Raw genomic sequence first — 14561 nt, 5'->3', positions numbered from 1 at the left:
ATACTCAAACAAGACAGATTGTAAATAACTGAGACTTGTATTTATTTGTAGTCATTTATGAATAACTGTACAGCTTTCCCCCTTTTATTAACATTAATGATACTTAAGTTTAAATAACTCCAATTCAAGGAGTTAAGGACTGTGGAAATTAAAATGCTCCAGACACAATGTCAATGTGTAAAGTTTAGCTTTAAATGACACAAAAAAAACATTAGAGAATGATACATTAAACAAGACATTAAACATTGCATTTTCATATGAAACAATTTTTATTGAACACAATTATTCATGTTTCACTATGATGAACTCTGGGTTTGCTGGTTATGGTTTATTAAGATATGACTTCTGGTAAAGTCCATGCACTTATTTGCTGATGGGAAATAATTTTAGGAGAACGCATGGAACATTTTCTCCACAATGAATTTGACCAGGGACAAATTAAATATTAGTTAAGGATGTGTAGGGCTATATGCTAATGCCTAACTTACGCTCTGTGACACCATGCCATCGCTCGCCGAAAACAGATGACCCTCAAGCTGACAACACGTCACGCGTTTGACAGGCCAGTAATTGTCGGCGAGCGACGCACTCGTGAGTCGAACTACGAATTTGGCTTAAGACCACATTCTCCAAGCAAGATGAGACGAAGATTTCTTTACAACAGCAAAGTCAACACTGGTAAAAGACAGACGATATACAATCAGGGACAACAACGATAAAGGGCAAAACTAGGTTGCTCAGTGCAACACCTTTTAACATCTACTGACATTTCCATGGTATAGGCAGGTTTTTGAGGTAATGCAATGAGGGGGGTGGATTGGCAAATAGTACCGAAACAAATTATAAACAGTAGCGAATCAATATTGAAAGCAAAATGAGCTACGTTGAACAAGGTACAAATATAATTGTAAGCAAAAAAGATATCACATGCCCAGCCTATTGCGTCTTAAAGTGACTCTCAACCAGTGATGTTGGGATTCAAAAAAAATGGGCCGCAAGATGCTCTCAGAGATGGGACAAAAACACAATTCTAATACAGGGACATTGTGTATTGACTATATACAATATTTTATAAATCGGGCCCGACTCTCTACTCTTAAAGTTGGGACCAGTATGAAACCAGTTGAGGACCTCTGCTTTAACTACATGAACCCTAGCATCCCTATTCCGGCGGCCGAACATCCGGAGAAAACAGCAGATCGGCTAGATCCGGTTAAGAGACTTGGTGTAGAGGGAAAAATGAGCAGATCAGGTATAGACCTGCTGGACACTGATCAACTAATTATACAAGGTTCAAGTAGTTAAAAACACACTGGTTGGCTACTTGGAAAGTAAAAGTAAAAAAACAAATATTTTAAAGGCAGATTAGAAGTTTCTACTTTATTAAAACTCTATGTGGTTAGTTCTAAATGCTGTATAAAAACACAAAACAAAAACAAAACAAACCTGTTGAAATCAATGCAAAAACACATAAGCAAAGTTGTAAGTGTACAATGTCTGGTCCAGTGTGCTCTACTCATTTCAAGTTTATTACAAAACAGCATTCTTGGCCCTGAAAGCAACTCAGTGAATTATGAGTGCTTTTCAGAATAAAAGAGTGAACATATTTATTTTTTTGGTAGTTTTTTTTTTGTAGTTTTCTTTTTTTTGCCTTGCTATCTCCACCTGTCGTTTGAAAAGCCTCTGATATTTCAGAACGGAACAAGAGAGCGTTCCGAAATTCTCCAGAGTGGCCCAGCCACCATGACCTCCCGTTAAAAAAAAAGAAAACAATAAATACAGGCATCTGAATGAGCTAAAACAGCAAAAATACTTTTGAAAGTATACACACAAGCATACATCTGACCAAATATCATGAGCTGTTCTAAACCCGCTTTAGCTAACAGTGCAAGAGTATGGCAGGCAATGGATAGCAGTGCTTTCATAAAAAATAAAAAAAAATAAAGAAAAAAGAAAGAAAGAAAGAAAGAAAAAGAAACAGCGAAAAACAAAAATAGATTTATGTACAAAATGAAAAAGCAGTGGTTTCATATTTTGGTCCTGTGTCTGTTACAGACATGAACTGCTCTTGAAAAATGAACAAACAGTAGTTTCCACAACATCTGGCGGCCTGTGAGAGAGAAATGAAAGAACATTTAATGTACGCTGGGTTCCAGGTGATTATTACTGTAGTCATGAGCTACTGTAGGAGGCGGAGCCCATCTCTAGCTTCACACTGAGCAGCAGTTGGACTGCATCGGTGTGTTGCAGAGCAGTGGTTCTTAACCGGCCCCAAATAAATTTAGGGGGGGGGTCCCCAGATTTATTTAGCCCCTTTTAATACCTCTGAAATTACTTTTTCATTATGTCAAAGGTAATCACTCAGTCTGGAAAGCCTCCTATCTCCAATTAAGTTAGGCAGGACATGCCAAAACTGAGAAAATTACCCAAGGCTTCTGATTGGTCTGTGGTTTGGGACAAAAATTAAAAAAACTGTTTGACGCCATATCAATGTGCAGCTACTGCCGTTTCCCTGCAACGTCCCCTTATCATTCACTAAACTCACCCCACACAGCTGGCAGGTTTTTGAGTGGTGTAAATCACTCCTACAACTGGCTTTGTTAGTTTACGTGTCTGTCTGTCTGTGCTCAAAAAATGAGCACGGTTGCTATGGTCACCCAGTTCACACAGGTGTGATTTCATTACGTCAGACAATACGTCAGACCACAGCTGATCAGTCTATATAAGACCTTACACCACTCAGTTCACACGGGTGTGATTTTTTTTGTACTACTGAATCTGTAGTGGACTACTGAATCAAACTAGTGTTTTACTCAATTTACGCTAATTGAGAAAAAAGTGAGAAAAGTGTGGACAGGGTGGCACTGGCTGATGACGTATCAGCAACTAGTCACTACATAAGAGGTGACATTATAAAATACGAGTCAAAGAGGAGTCTGGCCAGACTGATAGCGGAGTGACAAAACAAATTCACGGAACACAGCGAATCAGCCTGGAAACAATGCGGTGCATACTGAAGGATATTACAGGGTAGAATGGGGTCCCAGAGATAGAAGTGGGGGGTTCCTGGCCTAATGCATATCAAACTTGGGTGCCTGAAATAAAATAAAAAGGTTGAGAATAACCAAACTAAACTACATTGGAATGCCAATGTTTCAAAGTTATTACTGAAGTCATCAGTAATGAGTGCATCTCTAGTTTCACAGTGAGCAGCAAGATTTAAACTGCAGCGGTGTGTTGTAGTGGAATCAGCAGACTGGACTTGCATTATTATGATGCATTTTGAGCACTGTGCACAAACCCTCTGGGCTCTGTCTAAACCAAAAGGGACACTCACTCAGCGTAGTTTATGTTTTTAATTGTCTAAAATGGGAGGGCTGATTTTTTTTTAAACACCAGCAGGCTGAGCGTGTTTGGCATTTTTATCTGCTTGCTGAGAGCTGAGATATTTTCAACCGGGCCGCTTGCAAGCAGTGTTGTTTTCGTCGACTAAAACTAAGACGAAAAATGTTCGTCGACTACCTTTTTCCACTGACGAAAACTACATGGAAACTACATGAAAACTAAGCTATGATGACTAAAACTAAGACTAATTATATTGACAATTTCGTCAACAAATAAAAACTAGACTAAAATGTTAGGAAGGGACTAGTGGACAAGAGATCCAGTATAAGTCATTTAACACTTGGTTGCATGCTGAAAATAGCAGATCTACAAGCTCACAACGCGTCGCAGCGCGACGCGTTGTGAGCTTGTAGATCTGCTATTTTCAGCAAGTGTAAAAACAGTCATTACGACGGCATCAACGCCCACCAAAATACATTTTAGTCGACGAAATCAACTGTAGATTTAGTCGACTAAAATCGTATGATATTTAGTCGACTAAAACTAGACTAACACTAAAATGTGACTAAAACTAAATGAAAACTATTCAAGAGACTACGACTAAAACTAAAATCAAAATTTGCTGCCAAAAACAACACTGCTTGCAAGCGGGAACAACAAACGTCTGGGTGGACACTGTCCCTTACAGAGGAATGAACTCAAACTGCAGCAGCAAAACAGTGCTGCATGAGAAATGAGGGGCGTGGTGACTGGACAGACGGACACAGCAGTTGTTTGACCTGTATGTCCAGTAAGAGAAGCGGGACTCTTAGCTTTCAAACAAACAAGCCATATTTTATACTTTGTCTTATGACGAGTCCCGCATTTAAAATAGTCAACTTACAAGCTCATGTGATGCATTGTGAAGCTTATAGATATGCTATTCTCGGTTCCATTATTCTCGCCTATGATAACAATCAAAATAGGGATGCAAGGCCAAAAGTGAATGTGCTCTAAATCAGAATATTTCCAGAGCACAGTGGCATTTCCTGTTGTAATAATACTGTATAGGCTAGTGTGATATTGTTGAGCATTCTCAGAGATGCTAGATGTCTCCTACAATCATTGCATGAGACATTTTGGAAATGTATGTTTCATCCTTTAAATAAATACAATTATCGGTAGCAATCTGTGGTACAAGGTAGCAATATTTTCTTCCTTTCTACTACACTGTGTTTGAGCTGATTCTGTCAACTTAAGTCCCTTTGCACTAGCATTACCGGGAGGAATCAATTGATCCGCCTGGGAAAGGTAAAACCTGCAAGGAGTGCATTAAACAGAGTGTAAGCTGAGCTTCCATGACTGTGTGGTAACGGGGAGAAAAGTCAAGCCTGCAATAACGTGCTTCTCGCTGAATCCCGATAAGACTCGGCAGCCCGTCTCACCTGGTCGGTTATAACTGAGAACCTTCCGATCCGCTGTGGCAGTACCCGCCTTTAGATTTCATTTGGGCCTGAACAAGATCCACCTGCACAGACACACAGACATAAAATAAAATGGTAAATGGTGCATTTATATAGCGCCTTTATCCAAGGCGCTTTACAGATGATATTGTGCATTACATTCACCCATTCACACACACATTCATACACCGATGGCAGCGGAAACCATGCAAGGTACAAACTAGCACATCGGGAGCAATTTGGGGTTCAGTGTCTTGCTCAAGGACACTTAGACAGTAACTCTGGGGGAGCCCGGGTTCGAACTGGCAACCTCACGGTTCCCATCCAGCCACTCTACCCCTGAGCCACCGCCGCCCACATGATTAACGAAAACTGGACATAATTCACTGTACCATTCTTAAGAGAAGTCTGGATTGTACCAAGGATGGACAATCAACCAAAAATGTTTCATTTTTTTAAAATAATCATTCAATCAATCATTCATCAATCGTAATAGAGTTTAAAAGAATGCCGATTTGAACTACCGATTTGAAGTGTGGGGTTGTACGTACGGATGCCAGGCCCAGGCCCATGTCCCCCGAGCCCACGTGTGTGGTGTGAACAAAGTTTGTTGGCTCCCCGATCATAGAACGATCTATTCGCCGCCGCCTCTTCTAACAAACAAAACAAAAAGGAGGAAAGTTGTTTAGTACGGATAATAGTGCAATAAGTGCATCAACAGAAAACAGTTTAACCACTTAGTACAAATAGCCGATCTATAAGTTCACAACGCGGTGAGTATTGTGCCAGAAATAGGGATGTCATGTTTAAAGTGGTTTAAGTGAAATTAACATCTCACCCGTTTTCGGCACATTGACATTTATAACTCTACAATATTTACATGACACCGCATTGATCACACCTCCTTGAAAAGAGGGATGCAATTAACTAAGAAACACGTCATTCACTGGTGACCCTGAAGCCATTGTATGGAAAGAAACGCATGGAATGAGACACACATGGGCTAACACTCATGATCGTCTTGTGCCTGTAATGTAGTCACCATGTAGACATTGCAGACATCCATCCTACCTCCCTGACAATAACAACGGGTTGTCCAATGTCACAATGTTCAGCAATACACAATGATGGAATTTGTTTTGTTCTGTCATGTTGGAGGATGTGGCTGGCAGTGGCTCCCACACCAAAGTCGTAGGACACTGAGGTTGAATAAAGTAAATAAATAAATAAAAACGTTTTGTTTTTCAGGCCTCCAATTTCACTGGTAGGCTTAGGGATTCTGCACATGTGTTGCTGAGGGGCTCACCTGAAATAGCTTGCCCACCATTACATTATAGCACAGGAAACCACTGAACCCTAGATTTGAGTGGAGTGAGTCCCCCAAGGACTCCATATAGGCCTATACTATACTTGAGAGTATGAACTTCCTATGTCCAATGAATGGCCATTTTTGAGTGTGTAAACACAAACATTGAAGCCAAATGTGAGGACGCAAATTGTGATTGGCCGGAATGAGATGATGTATGATGATAAGAGCGCCCCTCACTTCACACAGGTGTGATTTTTCACTCTACACTCAATATCTAATATTTTTCACTCTACACTCAATATCTATGAAATTAGCCGATGAGCTTGTAGATGGGATACTTTCGCCAAATGTTGTTCACCACAGAATAGGGACACACTAGGGTTCAAGTGGTTAAACACAAGTGGTTTGACCCCCTCGCCCCTCATCGAAAGAAACCCACTGTAGTACTCACCGGTTGAGGCTGTTCTGCAATACAGCAGCTGAAACACACCCAGAACTCGGTCATTCTGAGGCTAACAAAGAGGCGACAGCAACTTCCTCTGTCGCTGCACTCCGCTTCACTTTACTCCTTCGGTCTTCCTGTTCACAGTTAGCAGTGACACAAACACACTCTGCAGGAAGCTGGTGACAGACAGACAAGCCGCTGGGTGGTGGGGTGGGGTGGGGTGGGGTGGTGGGGGGGGGCACTCGACACTCCTTCACAACCTCAGGGAACACACTCCTGTGGACAAGAGCAGAAAAACAACTTCAAAATCAGTGATGGAAATTACATTCACTCAAGTACTGGATCTTCTTTGCACGTATATCTATTCTACGTCAGAGCATAGACATGGTAACGCCCCGCCTGCCTCTGATTGGCCTACCGACCCTACCGACACTGCCCTTCTAGCCCCCATGGTCTCACAAGACTGTCGAGGTTAATCCGTGGTGGGAAATAATAATAGTACAAGCTTTATTGGCACGCGAGACAATAACTTGTAACTTAAATTTTTGTAGACGAGGCAAACTAATAACTAAACTTGTGCCGTTTGCTTTGATTGAATGTACTATGGTTGGATTTGGCTGTGTTCTAAATTAAAGTGTTAGTGTTAAACTAAATGCTATTATACTTAAAAAGATAAAGATCAGGGGAAAAGAGTCACATTATTATTTTTTATTTATATTTTTTTTGTGGCTTTCGCCTTTATTTTATATTTTTTTACTGAGGGACAGACAGTAGGCTGACAGGAAATGGGGAGAGAGATGGGGAGAAGACATGCAGTAAAGGCCGTCGGGATCGGGAGTCGAACCCGCGGCACACTGCCAGACTGGATTACCAGCCAAGGTGCCTGGACCATTGAGCCACGGCCCAGGGTAAAAAAAGAGTCACATTATTACAAGAACTTTTTACACTACAATAATGTTTCAAGCTTACACATGTATACAAATAAACAGGCCAACGGCATAAACAATATTAGTTTGCCTCTTCTACAAAAATAAAAGTTACTGTTGCGCATGCCAAGCTGTCATTCTCTTGTATTATATGATCGCACTTGTATTAATTTATTTATTTCCCACCACGGAGTAACCTCGCGGCAGACTATCCAGCATGTATCTTCCACCTCGGAGGAAACTCTGGTAAGGCTGGCAGTGTCGGTAGGCCAATCGGAGGCAGGCGGGGGCCGGGGCGTTACCATGTCTATGCTCGGACGTAGAATTGATATACGCATCCCAAACTAGTGAAAATAGCAGATGTATAAGCTCACAGTGAGGAGCTTCGCGCTGTGTTGCGAGCTTGCAGATCTGCCATTTTCACTGCGTGTGAATGAAATGTATACTTGTCAATGCCCAAACCACAGTGTGAGTGAATGGTAAGCATTTCTTAAATTGAGGAAGTAGTTCTAGAATATCCCGTGGAGATCAATAAAGTATATCCATCTTGTTTATGTCTGCCCGGTACGGTAGATTGTGTAGTTTCCTTGTTTCTGCTCTGCTGAGCCAGTGTGGAGGTGCAAACTCCTACTGCGGTGAAAGCCACATGACGAGATGTCTCAACACAAAAAGGAAGAACATCTTTGGTCGGAAGCACTGATGACACAATTGGTTCTCAAACATTTTCATGTCAAGGAGAACCCCCAAAATGATATGTATTTTTCTGCAGACGCCCATCTGAACATATGTTGTGCCAGGGGAGGGAAGGAACCCCATTACAGAACATTTCAAAGTTTTACAAAAATAGCCAGTCTACAAGATTGTCGCACCGTGACGTGAATAGCTGTCAACCGGAGACTTTGAGAGCCTCTGCTAAGTCCCAGAGGCCGATTCTACAAATGCCTTCTATATCAGATGTGAAAGTTATATCTGCCATTTTTGAAAAGCCAACGCAAAAATATCACAGGTGCTTTCCTGGTTTTAATTTGTTGTAATCATCTGGCCTACTAACCCACTAACTAAACACGAGTGCACAAGGACATTTTCCCAAGAGTTTTTTCCACTCTAGATTTAAGCTGTTGGATGATAATATTCATTATTGTGATAATAGATTTGAGAGCAGTAGATGTGTTGATCCCAAAATAAGACCTGTGTGGGGGAGACATTCTTACTCTTCAAGGTTTTTAAGTGACATGTTACTATGATTACCATGTAGTTTGCAGTATTTATATCCTTGTGAGTCAGTTAAGTCAGCTACCTGCAGCAATGTCACTTAATCTGCCAGTAATCTGTGCAAGAATATAAATACAGCATGAGTTACGTCGTTATTATGATAAAACACGACAGTACTAAATGCTTTAGTACTCATAAGTGAAGGGGGTGAGGGGTTTACAAAAATTCTACAATTTAATTATTATAATTGATGAGTAATCCATCCCTATTTAGGCATAGATAAAAAGTAAAAAACAAAAAGAGCGAAAATAACAAGCTTTCACGTTTTGTGCGAAAAAAAAGTATACAAAAACAAATTGCAGTAAGTGGTTAGTTATATATATGATTCATTGAAAATGTCTGGAGATAACGGATGACTAATACATCAGATTAGATACATTTAAAATAGTAAATGCTACTTAGCCAGTATAACAAACATTGGCTTGTCTAAGTATGAATCATTAATAAATGAGAGCAAACATTCTGCATCAGAACGTTTTGGGAGAAAACTCATGTTTGCAGTAAATTAGATTTAAAGGTTAATTTTTGCCCTGTGACTGTACGCGAGGCTGCATCACACAGAGACAAGGGAAGCTGTCACAATAATGAGGACACACCTCACTTTCATTCACACACACACAATAAAACCAACCGATTCTCCACTCGCATGTTATCATTTAAACATATTTGTGAAAAATAATTGTGTTAAATAATAGAATGTATATGTGTGATCAAACCTCATCGGTATTTACAAACAAAAAATCACGTTACGTAACTTAACTACGGCCCGGTTCCTTTTTGGCTTTATTTCACGAGTCTAACGATCGCGTTGCATTCCGATCTTTACTGTTGTAAATGTACCGGTAGATTCTTTTACACACTGTTGGTCTGCTGTGGTTTTAGACACAGGGGATCCGGCCCGATGTTATCAATCAAAACAGCAGCTAGCCGTTAGCATGTTAGCGTCAAACTGTCAGCTGGAGACTACGAACCTGACACCAAGGATTACACAGTGACGTCAAGCACAACGAGGAAGTGTATATAGCCTGCGATCGTCGCAGCTGTGATTTATTAAACAAAATATTTACATATGTGTTTTCATCGACACTCACTTCTGAGTAAATAGTGAAGTTCCAAATAAATGTGTAATTATTTGAATTAATATGTGATAATTATTTTATCATTTGTAACTTCAAGCTTCAACCACTGCTTGTCAGTCACGTCAATTTCTCATCCTTTAGTATCTTCCAGTCTGGCAGCTGCTATAGCATTATGCTAACGAGCTAGCTCCTTTAAAAAAAACTACAATCTGTACGTGTAAAATAACATGTTGTTGGAATAATACTAGTAATGCTAATAATGTGTGTGTGTGTGTGCAGCAGTGTGCGGTGCGTGTAGTGACCAGTGCACTATAGTAATGAAGTCACTCACTCACCTCTGGGTGGACGTGATGAAGGGAGAGGCTCTCTGAGCGTAATGAACAGAACATCAGGAACTAACTGCTCTCGGACTGACGGCGCACCGTGATGACGATTCACGAACTCACTCTGACGACAATTTGAAGGGCCGTCTTCGCACAAGAGGACCCACGTTGTTTCAGTCTCATCACATTCTACCTTTTTCCCCCATTTATTCCCTTGGATTTGACGAGCAGATCTCCAGGATGAGGCCGTTAACGGACGAAGAGACTAAAATCATGTTTGAGAAACTTTCTAAATAGTAAGTGATTGATATTTGTATTCGCAGTATATATATTTCAAACGAAAGCACGAGTCAATACAAAAACTGCTGCGAGGATACAACCATGAAAAGCACTAAGACTAAAGACTTGTTTACGTCTTATTTTCACATTATTAGGCAGTTATTATAGCCGACATTTATGAGGCAGGTCTAACATATATATTTTTTTATCAACACCAGCATTGGTGAAAACCTCAAACTGCTGGTGGATCGACCTGATGGCACCTACTGCTTCAGACTGCACAACGACCGTGTTTACTATATGAGGTAAGTTTCATAATGTGTACTATGTACTGTGAAGTAGGCTAGCGTTCTAAAACCTTTGTATTTCAAGCACGCCCAGTTTTATATGCAATTATGCATATGTATGAGGACAAGGACCCCCATTTGATACCACCTGGGACCCCGATCTACACTATAAAAATCCTTAAGTAGTTAAGTAGACCCAAAACGTAAGGACCTAGGGGCCAGGGTGCCCCAGTTTGAGAACCACTGAATGTGTACAATGAGGTATGTGTAGCATAGTCGTTGTATGTGTGTGTGTATTTCTTTTCTACACTGCTGGCTGCTGCGTGCATACAGCTGCATTGAAATGATAGAGGATGGATTCCTCCATTGGTCAGCAGTCATCATTATGTGGTGTCACTGTCAACAATGTGTCTCTGAACGTTGCATCTGGACAGTGAGAAGATCTTGAAGCTGGCGACCAACGTGGCACGGGACAAGTTGGTGTCAGTGGGCACCTGCTTTGGAAAGTTCACCAAGACCCAGAAGTTCCGTCTGCACATCACCGCTCTGGACTTCCTCGCCCCCTATGCAAAGGTACTTAAGAATTGTAACCACTTAGACTCCCAACACCTGGGGAAGGCTTTCGCCAAAGGAAATAGTTCATCGACAAGCTCACAACTCATTACGTTGCGACGCGTTGTGAGCTTGATTGGCTGTTTTCAGCGAAAGCTTCCCCCACAATAACAGAAAACCGACAACACACTAGTATGGAGCCCTGAGGGACTCCTGTCAACCATGGTTTTAAAACCACCACACTCGGATCTGTTTTGGGGGCTCAATTCATTGTACCCCCATCCCTGCATCCATGACATGTCGTGAGCTTGTAGATAAGGCCATTTTCAGCGCTGGTATGATGAGGTGTAAATTGTTCTTAACTGTAATCCTGTTTGGTTACTCATTAGTACAAGGTGTGGGTGAAGCCCGGAGCTGAGCAGTCCTACCTGTATGGGAACCACATCCTGAAGTCTGGACTTGGTCGCATCACAGAGAACACGGAGAAGTACCAAGGGGTGGTGGTCTACTCCATGTCAGACACACCCTTGGTAAGTACTGATAGAACACAGCGAAGTACCAAGGGCTGGTGGTCTATTCATGTCGGATATACATAAAACATATGGAAACAAACAGATCACACAGTACATAGACAATAAAGAAACAATGCCAACAGAAGGCCACCAGTCATAGTTCCAAGAGGTATCACATCACATTTTATGCACGGAACTGAGATGGGGCCTGCTTGTTCATAAGTCCTATACTTATGGGAACAAACGATCTTGAGGCCCTAGCCTGCAGGGAAGGTACCATGTACTGTCGCCCTGATGGTAAAAGATGGTATTGGCTGTGTAACGGGTGTGTATTGTCCCTAGTAATAGCTTTCCCCTTCCTGAGTACCCGGGTCTCATACATTCAGGTCAGACGTGCCCTTGGTACTAAGGGCATAAGAGGATAATCGATTTAGTCGATTATAGAAAATGTACCAATGTATTTGTCGTTTCATTGATATACAGTTTATTACGTGGCTTGGTTGAATGCCTGATTCTGATTAGTCAATCGCTGAACTCGGCCGTGTTATTTCTTGATGACACCTAGCTGAGGTGTCATCAAGACATTTCTGCGATTGACCAATCATGTTTGTTTAATCATCCTGTCAGGCGTTACTTCTCAACAACTACGACATATATTATTCCATGCATAATAGTTAAAAGCTTTTTGATTATTTAATTAACCTACATGATAAAGATCACGTCCTTATTGGTTCTAAATGTCGGCATTTAGGCATTTAGCAGACCCTCTTAATCCAGAGCGAGTTACATTAAGCAAGAACAAAAAGCATGGCAATACATCATATACATAAATAAGTAGTTATCATACAGTAAGAATGTAAAAGGAATATCTATATAATGAAACTATGCATATATACTATATAGTGCTGTCTACATAAAATGCTATCTACGTTACATAAGTTGAGCCTTTGCATATGCCTGTAAGGTCGTCGGGGCTAGGGGCCATGGAGTCTGAAGAGGTGGGTTTTCAGACTACGGCGGAAGATTGGGAGTGAGGCTGCAGTTCTGATTGCAATGGGAAGTGCATTCCATAGTTTTGAGAGTTTGGGATGTGTGGTGTAAAATTAATAGTGTAAAAATATATGCCATATATATGCCAATATGTTCCCCCCTTATTACTGTGGGAGAGTGCAATCATCCAATCCACTAAGCAACTCAAAGCAAGGGTTGAATACCAAGCACTTGTCATTTTGGAGGCGCTACCCACACATTTAGCTGTGTTGCTCATTCCACGAATGCCTGCTCTTTACAATCTATACCTCGTTGTAAAGGTGACTAGGTGAGATTATAATAAGAGATGTATAATATGCTAGCGACTTACCATCCCTTTCATACTGGCTACAGAATAGTTCATTATATTGGCTGTGCGACAACATTTACATTAGGGGTTTGTGCATCAGATTTACAGATTGTCCAAAAATCTAATGCCCCCCAATTTACACTGGCTAAAGTTTTCCGTTTCTTTCTGCGCTCCCAGGGCTTTGGTGTGGCAGCCAGGTCCACTACGGAGTGTCGCAGAGTGGACCCCATGGCCATCGTTGTGTTCCATCAGGCTGACGTGGGAGAGTTCATCAGAAATGAAGACACGCTGACATAGACGCATCATATGAATATATCATCTGTGTTCTTATCAATGTAAAAAAGTTACATGTTCATAAACTGGGAGTTGTCTAGTACAGCTGCAGTGAAATGGTGGCTAAGTCACTTCAACGCTGAAGCTGGAAATTAATGAGTACCTGGTCCTGAGTTACTCTTGTAACCAGTTCATCTTTCCATTTATAACTCTGAAAGTGTGCAGATACATTTGTACAGTCTCACTCAGTTTAATATAAGGACCACATCACCCATTTAACCCATTCAGACCGGATGACGATTCTACAAATGTCTTCTAAATTCTGAAAAACACATGTTTCTGTCAGTCGTCCTCAAACATTTTCATGTCAGGGACCCCCAAGATTATATGTAATTGGCCACCGACCCCCATCTGAAAATATGTTGTTCCAGGGACCCCCCAGAAGCAAAGATGAGTTAAATATATTCGCTCTGAAAGAATATAATCAAGGATTTGCGCCACACTTTCACGATTTTTCCAAAATAGCAGACCTACAAGCTCGTAGCGCGCCACTCGGTGGCGCGCTATGAGCTTGTAGATCTGCTATTTTTCAATAGCTAAAGCATAACATAATGCTTTAAAACACACAGGGGTTCCCGCCCAAAATGGGTTAACACATCTTGATATAATTGGACCTTACTAATGCTCATAAGATGGCCCCATTTCTGTGGGCAGTTCAGGAACCTGCCATACAGTAACATCAGTAGGCAGATTTCAAACCTTTTTTATATTTAATGTAAGAACAAATGCAGGCTGACTTTCCAGGAAGAGAGGTTGAAGTTTCCATTAGCTTGGACCAATTATATCAAGATGTTTAAAATAGGTTATCCTTTACAGCGAGTATTTTAGCATGCATGTACAATTGTACATGTACCCACTATGCACATTCAACCAATCTATAGATGAGTCTGCTCCAGTTAGTTAATTGACGTCATCCTTTCCTCTATTATTACAAGTGGATGTCAAAGCTTATAAAATGTATATTTACACCTGCATTTGATTTTGAATAACCTCGATGGCTGACCAATTTTGTATTAAGTTCCTTGTGTTCAATAAATGCAATGTTTAATAACTGGATTGCATCATCATGGGCTTGAAACAGGTTGTTTGCTTGCATGGCTATTCATACTTGAATGAGG

The 14561-nt window shown here is 41.0% G+C and overlaps 2 protein-coding genes across 3 annotated transcripts; one reads left to right on the top strand and one right to left on the bottom strand.

Annotated features, from left to right (window-relative positions):
- Positions 1 to 250: 250 nt before the first annotated feature.
- On the bottom strand, positions 251 to 10270 carry cdc42se2 (CDC42 small effector 2). Of its 2 annotated transcripts, none has more exons than XM_079496580.1 (5): positions 10154 to 10270; positions 6548 to 6817; positions 5312 to 5440; positions 4770 to 4852; positions 251 to 2110 (listed from the first exon to the last, which is right to left on the bottom strand). In XM_079496580.1, exons 2-4 carry the CDS (start codon positions 6599 to 6601, stop codon positions 4778 to 4780), a joined length of 258 nt encoding a protein of 85 aa, XP_079352706.1. In that variant the 5' UTR covers positions 6602 to 6817; positions 10154 to 10270; the 3' UTR covers positions 251 to 2110; positions 4770 to 4777. The 2 variants fall into 2 exon arrangements, with proteins under 2 accessions (XP_079352706.1, XP_079352707.1); XM_079496581.1 differs by having other exon boundaries at positions 5339 to 5440.
- Positions 10271 to 10303: 33 nt separating this feature from the next.
- nip7 (NIP7 nucleolar pre-rRNA processing protein) lies at positions 10304 to 14494 on the top strand. The gene is made up of 5 exons (XM_079496578.1): positions 10304 to 10437; positions 10639 to 10725; positions 11142 to 11280; positions 11649 to 11789; positions 13288 to 14494. The coding sequence occupies exons 1-5, from the start codon at positions 10382 to 10384 to the stop codon at positions 13405 to 13407; spliced, it is 543 nt and encodes a 180-aa protein (XP_079352704.1). The 5' UTR covers positions 10304 to 10381; the 3' UTR covers positions 13408 to 14494.
- The last annotated feature ends 67 nt before the right edge of the window (positions 14495 to 14561 follow it).

This window comes from Electrona antarctica (genome assembly GCF_951216825.1).
Source record: "Electrona antarctica genome assembly, chromosome: 3".
In the NCBI taxonomy this organism is placed as follows: Eukaryota; Metazoa; Chordata; class Actinopteri; order Myctophiformes; family Myctophidae; genus Electrona; species Electrona antarctica.
This window is presented reverse-complemented; position numbering and strand designations above follow the sequence as displayed.

What these genes read in the sequence shown, in the direction of transcription:
- nip7 (XM_079496578.1), top strand. Translation starts at nt 10,382, where the DNA reads ATGAGGCCGTTAACGGACGAAGAGACTAAAATCATGTTTGAGAAACTT. An exon ending in GACCGTGTTTACTATATGAG is followed by an intron (nt 10,726 to 11,141) that starts GTAAGTTTCATA and finishes GCATCTGGACAG; the next exon opens with TGAGAAGATCTTGAAGCTGG. An exon ending in CCATGTCAGACACACCCTTG is followed by an intron (nt 11,790 to 13,287) that starts GTAAGTACTGAT and finishes CTGCGCTCCCAG; the next exon opens with GGCTTTGGTGTGGCAGCCAG.
- cdc42se2 (XM_079496580.1), bottom strand. Translation starts at nt 6,601, where the DNA reads ATGACCGAGTTCTGGGTGTGTTTCAGCTGCTGTATTGCAGAACAGCCT. An exon ending in TTGCAGAACAGCCTCAACCG is followed by an intron (nt 5,441 to 6,547) that starts GTGAGTACTACA and finishes TTTGTTTGTTAG; the next exon opens with AAGAGGCGGCGGCGAATAGA. An exon ending in CAACCCCACACTTCAAATCG is followed by an intron (nt 4,853 to 5,311) that starts GTAGTTCAAATC and finishes GTGTCTGTGCAG; the next exon opens with GTGGATCTTGTTCAGGCCCA.